The sequence below is a fragment of the Saimiri boliviensis genome, chromosome 2 (assembly GCF_048565385.1).
Source record: "Saimiri boliviensis isolate mSaiBol1 chromosome 2, mSaiBol1.pri, whole genome shotgun sequence".
Lineage (NCBI taxonomy): Eukaryota > Metazoa > Chordata > Mammalia > Primates > Cebidae > Saimiri > Saimiri boliviensis.
The window spans coordinates 12,229,368-12,246,143 of record NC_133450.1 but is presented as its reverse complement, the minus strand read 5'-3'; the positions used below and the strand labels follow the sequence as shown (position 1 = coordinate 12,246,143).

Below are 16,776 nucleotides of genomic sequence, written 5' to 3'. Positions count from 1 at the left end.
TAATTTTGTTTCTTGGTTTTCTGGGTTTTGTGGGGGTTTTTTGTCTTGTGTGCTTCTTTTTTGTTTTTTGGGGTTTTTTTTTTTTTTGTTTTTTTTTTTTTTGAGACGGAGTTTCGCTCTTGTTACCCAGGCTGGAGTGCAATGGCGCGATCTCGGCTCACCGCAACCTCCGCCTCCTGGGTTCAGGCAATTCTCCTACCTCAGCCTCCTGAGTAGCTGGGATTACAGGCACACGCCACCATGCCCAGCTAATTTTTAGTATTTTTAGTAGAGACGGGGTTTCACCATGTTGACCAGGATGGTCTCCATCTCTTGACCTCGTGATCCACCCACCTCGGCCTCCCAAAGTGCTGGGATTACAGGCTTGAGCCACCGCGCCCGGCGGGGTTTTTTTTTTTTGAGACAGTTTTGTTTTGTCACCCAGGCTGGAGTGCAGTGGTGCAATCCTGGCTCACTGCAACTTTCACCTCCCAGTTTCAAGCAATTCTCTTGCTTCAGCCCCGCAAGTAGCTGGAACTACAGGCACGCGCCATCACAGCCAGCTAATATATTGTTTTGTTGTGTGGTTTTTTTTAAGAGATGGGTTTCATTATGTATCCCAGGATGGTCTAGAACTCCTGGGCTCAAATGATCCGCCCGCCTCAGCCTCCTGCAGTGCTGGGATTATAGGCATGAGCCACCAACCTCATCTCAATATATTGTATTTTTTGTACAGACAGGGTTTGATCATGCTGGCCAGGCTGGTCTTGAACTCCTGACTTCAAGTGATCCACCTGCCTCAGCCTCCCAAACTGCTGAGGTTACAGGAACGAGCCACCACGCTGGACATTTAGGCATAATTTTGACCCACTACAACTTTTTTTTTTTTTTGAGACAGAGTCTTGCTCTGTCGCCCAGGCTGGAGTGCAGTGGTGCGATCTTGGGTCACTGCAACCTCCGCTCCCAGGTTCAAGTGATTCTCCTGCCTCAGCCTTCTGAGTAGCTGGTAATACAGGTATGCACCACCATGCCGGCTAATTTTTGTATTTTTAGTAGAGAACGGTTTTACCGTGATCAAGCTGGTCTCAAACTCCTGACTTCATATTACCGCCTCAGCCTCCCAAAGTGCTGGGATTACAGGTGTGAGCCACCACACCCAGCCAACCTACTACAGTTTGTAATACAGCAGTAGGGAACCTGTTAGTTACCCCTTGATTTAATTTCATCTACCCCTTAGGTTACCAAGAAGTAATCCTGTTTATTTCAGTACTTTTTAAATGCCGCATCTCTGTGACAGTATCATAAGATACCATACCAACAGTGAATGTATACCAACCTCCATTGATTGAGACATTTTTACCCACCATCTCTAGGATAAAATACTTCTTTCATTAAAAACTAAGTATAGGTGGGGTGCAGTAGCTCACGCCTATAATGCTAGCAACTTAGGAGGCTGGGGCAGGCACATCACTTGAGGTCAGGAGTTCAAGACCAGCCTTGCCAACACGGTGAAACTCCATCTCTACAAAAAGTACGAAAATGAGCCAGGCTTGGTGGTGGACTCCTGTAATCCCAACTACTCGGAGGCTGAGGCATGAGAATTGGTTGAATCTGGGAGGCAGAGGTTGAAGTGAGCCAAGATCATGCCACTGCACTCTGGCTTCGGTTTGTCTTTTTAAAAAAAAAAAAAAAGTGTACAGTTTTTAAAGTATTGTATTGTCAAGTAGCAGGTACTAATTAACATATCTTTTATTTGTTTACCGAAATTTACTGGCTTTTTAGCCTGGGCAACATGGTGAGACTCCATTTCTTTCTTTTTTTTTTTTTTGAGGGTTCATTGTTGTCTTTTTTTTTTTTTTTTTTTTTCCCTTCTGCCTTCAGGTGCTAGTATGTTTGTTTGTTTGTCACTTGTTGAGCTGTCTGCATGCCCGGCACATGGGCCAAAGGCTTTCAGACACCCTCTTGGTTAATTCTTAATGCTGAGGTCATGGCAGCATCATTCGTATTCCAAGATAAGTTAGTTAAGTCACGAGATTAAGTAATTTGCCTAGAATTTAACAGTCAGGCAGGGCAGAGTCAAGATTTGAATCCAAGTCTGTTACACTTGAAAGCTCACATAGTGACGACTTAACACCTTGCCTCTTTATTCATCAACATGCTCTATTTCTTCTTTCCCCCTTTTTCCATAGCCAACCACAATATAGGACTGAATTATATGTTGTATCATTAGTTTTATATTTAAATACTTCTATATTTCCTGGCGTTTTAAAATTATTATTTTGAGGCCGGGCGCGGTGGCTCAAGCCTGTAATCCCAGCACTTTGGGAGGCCGAGGCGGGTGGATCACGAGGTCAAGAGATCAAGACCATCCTGGTCAACATGGTGAAACCCCGTCTCTACTAAAAATACAAAAATTAGCTGGGCATGGTGGCGCACGCCTGTAGTCCCAGCTACTAGAGAGGCTGAGGCAGGAGAATTGCCTGAACCCAGGGGGCGGAGGTTGCAGTGAGCCGAGATCGTGCCATTGCACTCCAGCCTGGGTAACAAGAGCGAAACCCCGTCTCAAAAAAAAAAAAAAAAAAAAAAAAAAAAAATTATTATTTTGAGGCTGAATGCAGTGGCTCCCATCCTGTAACCCAGCACTTTGAGAGGCCAAAGCAGGAGGATCACTGAAGGCCAGTAGTTTAAGACTAACAACAAAGTGATACCCTGTCTCTATAAAAAATTATTTTGAGAGCCGGGCGCGGTGGCTCAAGCCTGTAATCCCAGCACTTTGGGAGGCCGAGGCGGGTGGATCACGAGGTCGAGAGATCGAGACCATCCTGGTCAACATGGTAAAACCCCGTCTCTACTAAAAATACAAAAAATTAGCTGGACATGGTGGCGCGTGCCTGTAATCCCAGCTACTCAGGAGGCTGAGGCAGGAGAATTGCCTGAACCCAGGAGGCGGAGGTTGCGGTGAGCCGAGATCGCGCCATTGCACTCCAGCCTGGGCAACAAGAGCGAAACTCCGTCTCAAAAAAAAAAAAAAAAATTATTTTGAGAATAAATAGAATGCTTCCTACCTCTTTAAAAAAGAAAAACTAATTTAAGTTTCTTTTACTTGTACACCAAGCCCATTATTTTAACTACATAGAATGTTTAAGGTTAAGGATATAAAGAATTCAATTCAACGAATATTTGATCACCTATTACAGCCAAGCACTAACTTAACCTAGTATTAAAATCAGTACATTATTCATTACTATTTAAGAAATGTATTTAAAGTCTGACACTCTTGCTTTGTTTAAACCGTAAAGCAAAGTAGATTTCTGTAGTTGAAGAGTTGCTTCTGAAATGTGTCCAAAATAAACTTACTGGCAGATGAAGGTATTCAGATGGATGAGCGAAGGGTTCCCCTCAGTTTTGTCTTGTAAATTACTGTCTGGGATTAACAGTTTTTCTGTTCTTTGTCAGGTCCAATAAAACACTGGCTGATTCTCTGGATAATGCAAACGACCCCAACGATCCCATCGTGAACAGGCTGCTGCGCTCCATGGCCACGCAGGCCATGTCCAATGCTCTGTATTTCTCCACCGGATCCTGTGCGGAGGAGGAGTTCCATCATTATGGTGAATCATACTGTGTTCCTATGTGGGGCTGCAACTTTGAGCTAGTTGTTTTAAAAGATTTCTTGTTTATTTTGATACTTTGCTTTCTTTTTGAAGGTCTTGCATTAGATAAATATACCCACTTCACTTCTCCAATAAGAAGATATTCAGATATTGTAGTACACCGCTTGTTAATGGCAGCCATTTCAAAAGAAAAGAAAATGGAAATTAAGGGAAATTTGTTCAGCAACAAAGATCTTGAGGAATTATGCAGACACATCAACAACAGAAACCGAGTAAGAGGGAATTTCCAAATTCTCTTACCTGTCATCTCTTGCTAACAGAGTATCTGCTTTATTGCATAGCAGAGTGAAGTATCATACATTCTAGCAAATTAAATTCCAGAATTATTCTCACTAGTGCTTTCATTACATTTGCATATGTTCTCAGGTAACTTTTGTGGGTTTGGGAGATTTGACAGTAGGTTATTAGGTTTTTTGCCCCCAAAAGGTGGAAAAAAGATTCACTGTAATCCCAGCATTTTGGAAGGCCGAGACAGACATATCACTTGAGGTCAGGAGTTTGAGACAAGCCTGGCCAATATGGTAAAACCCCAACTCTACCAAAACTATAAAAAACTAGCTGGGCGTGGTGGTGTGTCCCTGTAGTCCCAGCTACTCGGAGAGCTGAGGCAGTAGAATCGCTTGAACCCAGGAGGCAGAGGTTGCAATGAGCCGATATCATGCCACTGTACTCCAGCTGGGGTGACAGAGTGAGAATGCATCTTTAAAAAAAAAAAAAAAAATATGGGCTGGGCTCTGTAGCTCATGCCTTTAATTGTAGCACTTTGAAGGCTGAGGTGGGAGGATCACCTGAGGTCAGGGGATCAAGACTAGCCTGGCCAACATGGTGAAACCCCGCCTCTACTAAAAATACAAAAATTAGCCAGGCGTGGTGGCACATGCCTGTAATCCCAGCTGCTCAGGAGGCTGAGGCAGGAGAATCACTTGAACCCAGGAGGCGGAGGTTGCAGTGAGCCAAGATCGCACCATTGCACTCCAAGCTGGGCACGCTGAGTGCAGAGTGAGACTCTGTTTCAAAAAACAGAGAAGACAGAAACATCACTTGTCATCTTACTGCCCACGGCTAAGAATTAATGATTCTAGACAGTGCTTAGATTTTTATTTATAAAAATATCATACTATCCCTGTTTGAAATCTTTTTTCATGTAACCGAAATGTTATTGATAGCATACCATGTTACATCATTGTTTTGAAGCTGCTTTCTATTCTATTTCATATTACTAGTTGCTACAAGATTGCCCAGCATAGAACTAGACCATTGGGTAATGCAGGAAATTAGAAACTAACTAAATGTTTAATGTAATTTTCTGTATCCAATGGTATAGTTTGTTTGCTGTGCAGTATTGTAGCATGCCATGTTGGCTACTTAAATTAAAAATTAGAAGTTTGAGGCCGGGCGCGGTGGCTCACGCCTGTAATCCCAGCACTTTAGGAGGCCAAGGCGGGTGGATCACGAGGTCAAGAGATTGAGACCATCCTGGTCAACATGGTGAAACCCCGTCTCTACTAAAAATACAAAAAATTAGCTGGGCATGGTGGCATGTGCCTGTAATCCCAGCTACTCAGGAGGCTGAGGCAGGAGAATTGCCTGAACCCGGGAGGCGGAGGTTGCGGTGAGCTGAGATCGCGCCATTGCACTCCAGCCTGGGTAACAAGAGCGAAACTCCGTCTCAAAAAAAAAAAAAAAAGAAAGACAAGACATGTGTGACACTTTTCCTGTTCCCAAGATGGACATGTCCCAGATCTGCTGACCTCCGATTTCTATAAACTATAAATGGGTTTCATTTTATAAAATAATTCATTTTCTAAGACATTTTGAGGAGATAATACTAGATGGTTAAGTTCTCACAAAAATTACACAATTTTTTTTTTTTTTTTTTTTTTTTTTTGAGACGGAGTTTCACTCTTGTTACCCAGGCTGGAGTGCGATGGCACGGTCTCGGCTCGCCACAACCTCCGCCTCCTGGGTTTAGGCAATTCTCCTGCCTCAGCCTCCTGAGTAGCTGGGATTACAGGCACGCGCCACCATGCCCAGCTAATGTTTCGTATTTTTAGTAGAGACGGGGTTTCACCATGTTGACCAGGATGGTCTCGATGTCTTGACCTTGTGATCCACCTGCCTCAGCCTCCCAAAGTGCTGGGATTACAGGCTTGAGCCACCGCGCCCGGCCATGAATATGAATTTCTTTTCTTCAGGAAATGCCAGGGGAGTGTTATAATGCTTTGGAGTTGTGCTTCTTATAGGCAGCACAGCATTCTCAGAAGCAGTCTATTGAGCTCTTCCAGTGCATGTACTTCAAAGACAAAGACCCTGACACCGAGGAGCGTTGCATATCTGATGGAGTTATTTATTCAGTTCGAACAAATGGTGTGCTTGTATTTATACCAAGGTATGTTAAATCCAACACAATGGTGCATAGGAAATCATAGTTAAACTGAAAGTGTAGAATACAAACCGTATATTAGATATAATTTATTAAACTATTTAAACAGGCTGGGCGCGGTGGCTCATGCCTGTTATCCCAGCACTTTGGGAGGCCAAGGCAGGCAGATCACAAGATCAGGAGTTCATGACTAACCTGACCAACATGGTGAAACCCCATCTCTACTAAAAATCCAAAAATTAGCCGGGCATGGTGACATGCACCTATAATCCCAGCTACTCAGGAGGCTGAGGCAGGAGAATCACCTGAACCCATGAGGCAGAGATGGTAGTGAGCTGAGATCGCACCACTGCAGTCCAGCCTGAGAGCAAGACTCCATCTCAGAAAAACTAAAAAAAAAATTTAAGCAACTTGTTACCATATGTACATAATGTATTGTATAATTCAGAACATAAATGTCAAGATTGGAGGCCAGGAGCAGTGGCTCATGCCAGTAATCCCAGCACTTTGGGAGGCCGAGGTGGGAGAATCACCTGAGGTCAGGAGTTCAAGACCAGCCTGGCCAACATGGAGAAACCCCGTCTCTACTAAAAATACAAAAGTTAGCCAGGCGTGGTGGTGCATGCCTATAATCCCAGCTACTCGGGAGGCTGAGGCAGGAGAACTGCTTCAACCCAGGAGGCAGAGGTTGCAGTGAGCCAAGACTGTGCCATTGCACTCCAGCCTGGGCAACAGAGCAAGACTCTGTCTCAAAAAAAAAAAAAAAGTGAAGATTAGAATACATATGTATATTAATCTATATCCATTTTAGGGTCTTTCTAATCCAGCAAAACACTTTGTTTCCATCTGCTAAGGTGAAATAAATTCTTGGAGGTAAATCACAGGAAAAGTGATTTGTTTTTAATCTAGGAGAAAAACTAGTATTCTAGATAAGCATATGAGATCTGTGTACAGCCAGGCATGGTGGCTCACGCCTGTAATCCCAGCACTTTGTGAGGCCAAGGCAGGCGGATCACGAGGTCAAGAGATCAAGACCATCCTGGCCAACATGATGATGAAACCCCGTCTCTACTAAACTACAAAAAGAAAAAAAAAATAAGCTGGGTGTGGTGGCGCACGCCTGTAGTCACAGCTCCTTGGGAAGGCTGGGGCAGGAGAATTATTTGAACCTGGGAGGGAGAGGTTGCTGTGAGCTGAGACTGCGCCACTGCACTCCAGCCTGGCACCTGGCAACAAAACAAGACTATCTCAAAAAAAAAAAAAAAAAAAAAAAAAAAATCTGTGTACTAAGAATACATTGTCTCTGGATTTATATCCTGGCCAAAATACAGGTTTGGGATTAAAGGTGCTGCTTATCTAAAAAATAAAGATGGTTTAGTCATCTCATGTGGCCCAGACAGCCGTTCTGAATGGAAACCAGGATCCCTTCAACGATTTCAAAACAAAATTACCTCTACTACAACAGATGGGGAATCTGTTACATTTCATTTGTTTGACCATGTAACCGTAAGTCTATATTTCTGTTAAGTATTATTAATATTTTAAATGCAAAGAACAAATAGTATGATTTAGTAATGTATTTCCTTCTCTATGCTAGGTAAGAATATTCATACAGGCCTCACGCTGCCATTCTGATACCATCCGACTTGAAATAATAAGTAACAAACCATACAAGATACCAAATACAGAACTTTTTCACCAGAGTTCCGCCTTGCTGAAGAGTGAGTTAGTGAAAGAAGTAACTAAATCTGTGGAAGAAGCTCAGCTTGCCCAAAAAGTCAAAGTAAACATCATTCAGGAAGAATATCAAGAATATTGTCAAACAAAGGGAAGGAGCCTATACGCACTTCTAGAGGAGATAAAGGACCTAGCTCTCCTGGATGTTTCAAACAATTATGGAATATGAAAGACTCTTACTTCACTAAGCTGTCACATGTGAATCTTTTACAGTCTTTTCAAACCTAACATTTAATATGTGTCACTCTAGTCGATCAGGACTGGGTAACTATTTCACATACATGTAAAATGTTCTCTTACTCATTAAACTTGCATTAAATGAAGTATAATTAGGTCACTTTGTTAACTGAGTTTTCAGTAATGAGTGGACAGTAAATGGTGGCTCTGCAGATTGCTAGCCCCCCCCTTTTTTTTTTTTTTTTTTTGAGATGGAGTTTCACTCTTGTTACCCAGGCTGGAGTGCAATGGCCCGATCTCGGCTCACCGCAACCTCCGCCTCCTGGGTTCAGGCAATTCTCCTGCCTCAGCCTCCTAAGTAGCTGGGATTACAGGCACGCGCCACCATGCTCAGCTAGTTTTTTGTATTTTTAGTAGAGACGGGGTTTCACCATGTTGACCAGGATGGTCTCGATCTCTCGACCTCGTGATCCACCCGCCTCAGCCTCCCAAAGTGCTGGGATTACAGGCTTGAGACACCGTGCCCGGCTGCTAGCCCCTTTTTAATAATTTTAATAAACCCAAAATTATTGGTTATCTTGTCTCAAAGTTCTTTTGAATGTTTTATTTTTTCCAGTAATTACTAATCCATTTGGGTCATAGGACAAATGGACTTTGACATCTGTCCAGTAATTTTTAGTCACTTTCAGATAGTAAGACTTAGTCCTGAGTCCACCTCTCCACTTAAAAACTCCTGTTTCCGGCTGGGCGCGGTGGCTCACGCCTGTTATCCCAGCACTTTGGGAGGCCGAGGCGGGTGGATCACAAGGTCAAGAGATCGAGACCATCCTGGTCAACATGGTGAAACCCCGTCTCTACTAAAAATACAAAAATTAGGTGGGCAGGGTGGTGCACGCCTGTAGTCCCAGCTACTCTGGAGGCTGAGGCAGGAGAATTGCTGAACCCAGGAGGCGGAGGTTGCGGTGAGCCGAGATCACCCCATTGCACTCCAGCCTGGGTAACAAGAGCGAAACTCCGTCTCAAAAAACAAAACAAAACAAAACTCCTGTTTCCTATTTGGCTCAACCCTTCCCTGCTGTCTCCAGTACTAGTTGGGAATAGGACACAGGCCAGGTGGTAGGGTGTGCAGGGAAAGTTCTGTCACAGGTCTCCCTTCCCACCCTCCCACCTGGAGGAGGTGCACTGACCTTCCCCTTGTTGGAAACATGTTACTTTGCCAGCAAACCCCCTACTAGAAAAATTAACTCTTGGCTGGGCACTGTGGCTCACACCTATAATCCCAGCACTTTGGGAGGCTGAGGCAGGTGGATCATGAGGTCAGGAGTTCAAGACCAGCCTGGCCAAGATGGTGAAACCCTGTCTCTACTAAAAATACAAAAAAAAATTAGCCAGGCATGGTCACAGGCACCTGTAATCCCAGCTACTCGGGAGCCTGAGGCAAAGAATTGCTTGAACCTGGAAGGCGAACGTTACAGTGAGCCGAGATTGCCCCACTGTACTCCAGCCTGGGCAACAGAGTGAAACTGTTGTCTCAAAAAAGTTTAACTCTTCTTTCTCGGTTATTTAATACAGTTTTGTGAGGGTAGAGAGAAGCAGGAATAGGCCCTCTTGAGGAAGCAGTTTCTGTAGGCATTCGTGGCACCTTGAAACTGCTCTCCATCTTCTAGCTGATCCCCTACTGGCTGTAGGTACCAACAGTTCTCCTGATAAACATGCCTCTTGGCCCGTCCCTGTGGCAGTTCCCAGCAGGCCCACAATCCCCTCCCCTACCTCATCCCAGAGGTTATCCTTGTGCTTAACTTCCTGGCTTTTCAATCAAACCATCTTTTTCACTCCCTATCCCCACCTGAAGTCAGAAACCCTGAAGAAAAGACACCTGCGTGTCCTGGCTTTGTAGATGTAAGCCACTAAAGCACCATCATTCTCCCCTTTCCCCAAGGGAAAAGAAGGTGAGAGGCCAAGTGCCATGGAAGATCACTTGAGGCCAGGAGTCCAGGACCATCCTGGTCAACATAGTGAGACACCATCTACAAAAATTTAAAAATTAGCCAGGCATGGTGATACATGCCTGCAGTCGCAGCTACTTGGGAAGCTAAGGCAAGAGGATAGCTTGGGCCCCAGGACTTTCAGGCTGCAGTAACTGGGCCACTATTCCAGCCTAAGTGACAGTGAGACACACACACACCCACCCCCTCCAATCAAGTCGTCTCGCAATTTGGCCCTAACGCTTCTAGCCTCAAAATCAGCATTCCTAAAATCTCCCTTATCCCCTCAATCGTTATTTATCATTATTGTACAAGTGCTTCCCAATACTTGGAATCTCCTCCACCAAATGCAGTCTTTCCTATGAATCCTCCTTAGATGCTATGTTCCCCATGATACTTTACAAGTTTCACTCCAACTAGTCAGTAAGTTATCAAAAAGCATTCTTTGAACTACCCTATTTCCTACAAGAGCCAGGCAATATATAAGCCTTTCATGTGACCTTTTAAATTAAAACAATTCCTTAAAAAACATGTAAAAGCCTATATTTACCAAAAGTATAAACTCCAGAACTAAATAGCAATGAAAACCCATAAAGCCTGTAGATAGCTTTTAAGATAATTTTTACTTCCTTGAAAAAAATTGACATTAATATTCAATATATATGTACATGTTAAAACTTCACCCAGGCTACTCTGGGTACACTGTCCATGGGTTAGCCCTGCTCTGCAAGGAGCAGTAAAAAACAAAAACAAAACCTCCCAAAATTAGTGAAAACAAAGCATTCAATAACCGATGAGCAGCAGAAGAAACTGCTTATTACCAACTAATCATTTTATGAAGAAATACCTACATAAAAACAAACACTAAAGAGAACAGATTTAACTAAAGGGACAAGCATAATTATAAACAAATACCAGATTACGAGATTTTAAACAATAATCTGTAAAAATGTTTTACTACCTAAGGATTTTCACTCAAAGAAGAAAAATGCATAGTAACACCAAGCTTGCAGGATGGTGAGTTAACAGACACATTTTCTCTTAATGGAAACCTAACCAGCTTCAGCAGTATTTCTGGATGAAGCATCAAGTTACTGTTGCACATTTTTAAGATTGGTCCAGGAGTGTTTCCCCTAATTTTAATTCCTCCTCTGCATTTAAAGTATTAGTATGATTACATGAATTGTCTACAATGTCTTCTTTTAATCCATTTGACTCCTCCTTTTGATCCTCATCCGTATTAAGCTCTTCAACTGTCTGTGCCCTGGGTATGTTCATTAATGTATCTGAAAGAAATCATACCATTATTATTCATTATAAGTACCTGATCCAATCTTACCACATAAGAACAAACCTCTACAAAAGCTTAGTTTAATAAAATAAAATCTATGATCACTTAATGTTAATGATGATCACTTTCTTCTAAATAAACCTTTTTTTTTTTTTTTTTTGAGATGGAGTCTCACTCTGTCACCTGGCTGAAGCGCAATGGCGCAATATTGGCTCACTCCAACCTCTGCTTCCTGGGTTTAAGCGATTCTCCTACCTCAGCCTCCCAAGTAACTGGGATTACAGGCGTTCACCAACACACCTAGCTAATTTTTATATTTTTAGTAGAGACGGGGTTTCACTATTTGGCCAGGCTTGTCTCAAACTCTTGACCTCAGGTGATCCGCCCACCTCAGCCTCCCAAAGTGCTAGGATTACTGGCATGAGCCACCACGCCTAGCCAATAAACCCATGTTTATACATCTATAAGATCCATTTGAAACGTAAAAGAGGCCAGGTCCAATCCAAACACTTTGGGAGGCTGAGGTAGGAGAATCACTTGATCTCAGGAGTTCAAGACCAGCCTGGGCCACACAGTGAGACCCCCATCTCAACAAAACATCAAAAAAGAAAAAAATTAGCTGGGTGTGGTGGTGAACTGTAATCGCACCACTGCACTCCAGCCTGAGTGACAAAGTGAGACTCTGTCGCCAAAAAGAAAAAAAGCAAAAGGATTTTTGAATGTTATTAAACTCACACTCTCGGATCATAGTCAAATTTAACTGTTCTCATTCAAAATCAAAACTACCCCTGGCTGGGCACAGTGGATCATACCTGTAATCTTAACATGTTGGGAGGCCAAGGCAGGCAGATCACTCAAGGCTAGGAATTCGAGACCAGCCTGGCCAATAAGGTGAAACCCCATCTCTACAAAAAATACAAAACTTGCATGCAGTTTGGCCCTTGAAAGGGTCTTTCCTCACCCAGGCTGTAGTGCGGTGGCCCTTTGAGGCTCACCACAGCCTCAAACTCCTGGGCTCAAATGATCCTCGGCCTCCCAGTGGACTTTGTAGACAGCCTGATATGGAGTCTCAAGAAGATTAAAAAATGTCTCCAATTTCAATAAATGGCTGCAATCCAAAAAAAAAAAAAAATACAAAACTTAACCGGGTGTGATGAAGCACACCTGTAATCCCAGCTACTCGGGAGGCTAAGGCAGGAGAATCACTTGAACCTGGCAGGTGGAGGCTGCAGTGAGCCAAGATCAGCCACTGCACTCCAGCCAGGGTGACAGAAAAAGGCTACATCTTAAAAAAAAAAAAAAAGCAAAACTACGAGAAAGAGGTCTAATAAAAATGAAATACGTTTAAGTTGTATGTCAGAGTGATCCATAAGAAACTTTAAGGTACTTATTTCCATTTGGACAAATTTTAAGTTGTATATGATAAACAAAAGGTGAGCTTTAAATACCAATTGCCACGTATACTTGATATTGACAGCAAAGAAGCCACTGCCATCAAGAATGATGCTATCTTCATGTAATGTTTCACATAGTACTAATAAAACATCCAATTATAAAGAAAAAGTAAATTCAGCCAGGCGCAGTGGCTAATGTGTGTAATCCCAGCACTTTGGGAGGCTAAGGTGGGTGGATCATGAGGTCAGGAGTTCAAGACCAGCCTGGCCAACACAGTGAAACCCCATTCCTACTAAAAATACAAAAATTAGCCAGGTGGGCCGGGCGCGGTGGCTCAAGCCTGTAATCCCAGCACTTTGGGAGGCCGAGGCGGGTGGATCACGAGGTCGAGAGATCGAGACCATCCTGGTCAAAATGGTGAAACCCCGTCTCTACTAAAAATACAAAAAATTAGCTGGGCGTGGTGGCACGTGCCTGTAATCCCAGCTACTCAGGAGGCTGAGGCAGGAGAATTGCCTGAACCCAGGAGGCGGAGGTTGCGGTGAGCCGAGATCGCGCCATTGCACTCCAGCCTGGGTAACAAGAGCGAAACTCTGTCTCAAAAAAAAAAAAAAAAAATTAGCCAGGTGTGGTGACACCACTCAGGAGGAGGAGCCTACTCAGGAGGCTGAGGCAGGGTTATTGCTTGAACCTGGGAAATCTGGGAGGCAGAGGTTGCAGTGAGCCAAGATCGCACCACTGCACTACAGAGTGAGACTCCGTCTCAAAAAAAAAAAAGAAAGAAAGAAAATTCAACCTAACTGGGGAAAAAAAAAAAGGTAGCCAAAATAATTTTCACTTGAAATTTTTGTTTTTTTTTAGACGGAGTTTCGCTCTTGTTACCCGGGCTGGAGTGCAATGGGGCAATCTCGGCTCACCGCAACCTCTGCCTCCTGGGTTCAGGCAATTCTCCTGCCTCAGCCTCCTGAGTAGCTGGGATTACAGGCATGTGCCACCATGCCCAGCTAATTTTTTGTATTTTTAGTAGAGACGGGGTTTCACCATGTTGACCAGTTTGGTCTCGATCTCTCGACCTCGTGATCCACCCGCCTCGGCCTCCCAAAGTGCTGGGATTACACGCTTGAGCCACCGCGCCCGGCTAATTTTGTATTTTTAAGTAGAGATGGGGTTTCTCCATGTTGGTCAGGCTGGTCTCGATCTCCCAACCTCAGGTGATCTGCCTGCCTCAGCCACTCAAAGTGCTGAGATTACAGGTGTGAGCCACCACACCCAACCCGGATGAAGCTTCTTTTACAACATGGTATCTACTTATTATTATTATTATTTGTAGAGACAGGGACTCTGTTGCCCAAGTTAGTCTTGAACTTCCAGGCTCAAGTGATCTGCCTGCCTCAGCCTCCCAAAATGCTGGGATTACAGGCAAGAGGCACTGTGCTGGGCCTATAATTCTTATTTTTCCATTTTGAAAGGAAAAACTGAATTGGAAACTGAGAAAAATATATGCAATCTGCTTACTTCATTCAAAACCAGCTTGCAATTCTTTCTAAATATAGTTTTAACAAACTTGGTTATGTAGTTTCCAAACCCACAATCTGTGTTAAAAACAGCAAATTTAGGCCGGGCGCGGTGGCTCAAGCCTGTAATCCCAGCACTTTGGGAGGCCGAGGCGGGTGGATCACGAGGTCGAAAGATCGAGACCATCCTGATCAACATGGTGAAACCCTGTCTCTACTAAAAATACAAAAAATTAGCTGGGCATGGTGGCACGTGCCTGTAATCCGAGCTACTCAGGAGGCTGAGGCAGGAGAATTGCCTGAACCCAGGAGGCGGAGGTTGCGGTGAGCCGAGATCGCGCCATTGCACTCCAGCCTGGGTAACAAGAGCGAAACTCCGTCTCAAAAAAAAAAAAAAAAAAAAAAAAAACAGCAAATTTATATCCTGATATTACTGGTATTCACAAAGAGAAAGAAAAAAAAAAAAAAAAACAGCAAATTTAGGCCAGGTACAGTGGCTCACACCTATAATCGCAGCACTTTGGGAGGCCAACACTGCAGGACTGCTTGAGACCAGAAGTTCAAGGCTGCAGTGAGTCAAGATCACACCACTGCACTCTAGCCAGGGTAACAGATTGAGAACGTTTCTAAAAATAGTCGTCATAATATATTTTTAAATAAAACTAATTTTGAGGCAGTTTTAGAAGTGAGATGGGGATGCTCTATAGATGGGCAAATTAAACAGCTACTTCTAAAAGTACAGCTAACAGGCCGGGCGCGGTGGCTCAAGCCTGTAATCCCAGCACTCTGGGAGGCCGAGGCGGGTGGAACACGAGTTCAAGAGATCGAGACCATCCTGATCAACATGGTGAAACCCGTCTCTACTAAAAATACAAAAAATTAGCTGGGCATGGTGGCACGTGCCTGTAATCCCAGCTACTTAGGAGGCTGAGGCAGGAGAATTGCCTGAACCTAGGAGATGGAGGTTGCGGTGAGCCGAGAGATTGCGGTGAGCCGAGAGATTGCGCCATTGCACCCCAGCCTGGGTAACAAGAGCGAAACTCCATCTCAAAAAAAAAAAAAAAAAACAAAAATAAAAGCAAACAAACAAAAAAAAGTACCGCTAACAAGTGACGAAACACAAGAAAAAGCATTATTTGAGGGGGAGAGGGACGGAGTCTCACTCCGTCGCCCAGGTTGGAGTGTAGTGGCGTGATCTCAGCTCACTGCAGCCTCCGCCTCTGGGGTTTAAGTGATTCTCCTGCCTCAGCCTCTGGAGTAGCTGGGATTACAGGCACACACCACCATGCCTGGCTAATTTTCATATTTTTAGTAGAGATGGGGTTTTACCATGTTGGCCAGGATGGTCTCGATTTCCTGACCTCATGATCCACCCACCTTAGCCTCCCAAAGTACTGGGATTACAGGCATGAGCCAATTCGCCTGGCCTCTTTTGTTTATTTATTTATTTATTTTTTTGAGACAGAGTTTTGCTCTTGTCACCCAGGCTGGAGTGCAATGGGACAATCTCAGCTCACTGCAACCCCTGCCTCCTGGGTTCAAGCAATTCTCCTGCCTCAGCTTCCCAAGTAGCTGGGATGACAGGCACACATCACTATGCCTAGTTAATTTTTATATTTTTAGTAGAGACGGGGTTTCACCATGTTGGCCAGGTTAGTCTTGAACGCCTGACCTCAGGTGATCCTCCCACCTAGGCCTTCCAAAGTGCTGGGATTACAGGCATGAACCACTGTGCCCAGCCAAGTGATTAAAATAATTTTTTAAGAGGTACTCAGCTATCCAGAAAACCATCATGGATTTATCTATTCTTTGAGAAACACATACATTGTCTCTCTCTTCTCTCACACACATTGTCTCTAAAATATACATAAACTTAGTATCACACTTTTCTACTCCTAGAAGTATTTTATTTTGGGGGCTAGCAACGAAGTTAAAATTTCTAACATGTCCTTTATATATTAACAGTAGCACATACAATCTGGCATAAAATTTACCATTTCCTAGGGACTGACTATTACTCAGCAGCTTTGCCTGCCTTCTTTCCAAGGCCAGCTGTTTATTTCTCTCAATTCTTTGTTGCTGCTCTTCTGTTAGGCTTTTACTTGATTCAGAAGCAAACATCTCACTTTCAGATGAGTTTGTCAAAAAGGGATCTAATTCACTAGCAGTTACATCATGTTCATTATTTTCCATAACTTCACCTGCAGTAGGAAAGAAAAAGTTAGTACATGTATAGCGTTAGATTACTTAGAGAAAGGCTTTTCACTGAAAAAGGATTTAAAGTGGCAAGGTGCCAGACCTGAAGAAACAATTTGTGAGGTATAAGAATGTTGTGAATACATGCTTGATTCAAATAAGTAAGAAATACGTATAAATCACTTTGAAGAAGCATGTTAAGTCAAATGAAAATACAATTTAAAATATACATGAAAGGAAACAAAACTTATTGGTTGCAATTAGAGATAAAAGAGCTTAAAGAATCCAAACCACATTCTTGTTCTATATTAAACCATTTCAATAGTTTGCCACAATGTCTATATGGGAAAAGATAATTTTATTTTATTTTTGAGATGGAGTTTCACTCTTGTCACCCAGGCTGGAGTGCAATGGCTTGATCTCGGCTCACTGAAACCTCCACCTC

At 43.4% G+C, this 16,776-nt stretch overlaps 2 protein-coding genes across 15 annotated transcripts in view; one reads left to right on the top strand and one right to left on the bottom strand.

The window, feature by feature from the left end:
• Positions 1-8,107, top strand: part of DIS3L (DIS3 like exosome 3'-5' exoribonuclease) — a 46,025-nt gene extending 37,918 nt beyond the window's left edge. For all 8 annotated transcript variants that reach the window (XM_074392765.1, XM_039469346.2, XM_039469345.2 and 5 more), the window contains 5 exons: positions 3,436-3,590; positions 3,687-3,865; positions 5,897-6,042; positions 7,368-7,542; positions 7,634-8,107. In XM_074392765.1, the coding sequence (XP_074248866.1) occupies positions 3,436-3,590; positions 3,687-3,865; positions 5,897-6,042; positions 7,368-7,542; positions 7,634-7,942 (964 nt within the window). In that variant the 3' untranslated portion in view covers positions 7,943-8,107. The remainder of the gene's footprint in view (positions 1-3,435; positions 3,591-3,686; positions 3,866-5,896; positions 6,043-7,367; positions 7,543-7,633) is intronic.
• Positions 8,108-8,301: 194 nt separating this feature from the next.
• The window catches only part of TIPIN (TIMELESS interacting protein), a 31,584-nt gene continuing 23,109 nt past the window's right edge, over positions 8,302-16,776 (bottom strand). For 3 of the 7 annotated variants that reach the window (XM_039469073.2, XM_074392768.1, XM_074392769.1), the window contains exons 7-8: positions 16,130-16,336; positions 8,438-11,221 (exon numbers count right to left, since the gene is read on the bottom strand). In XM_039469073.2, coding sequence (XP_039325007.2) covers positions 11,043-11,221; positions 16,130-16,336 — 386 coding nt within the window. In that variant the 3' untranslated portion in view covers positions 8,438-11,042. Of the gene's footprint in view, positions 11,222-16,129; positions 16,337-16,776 lie in introns of all 7 variants that reach the window. The other 4 variants (XM_074392771.1, XM_039469074.2, XM_039469075.2 and 1 more) reach the window with 4 other exon arrangements.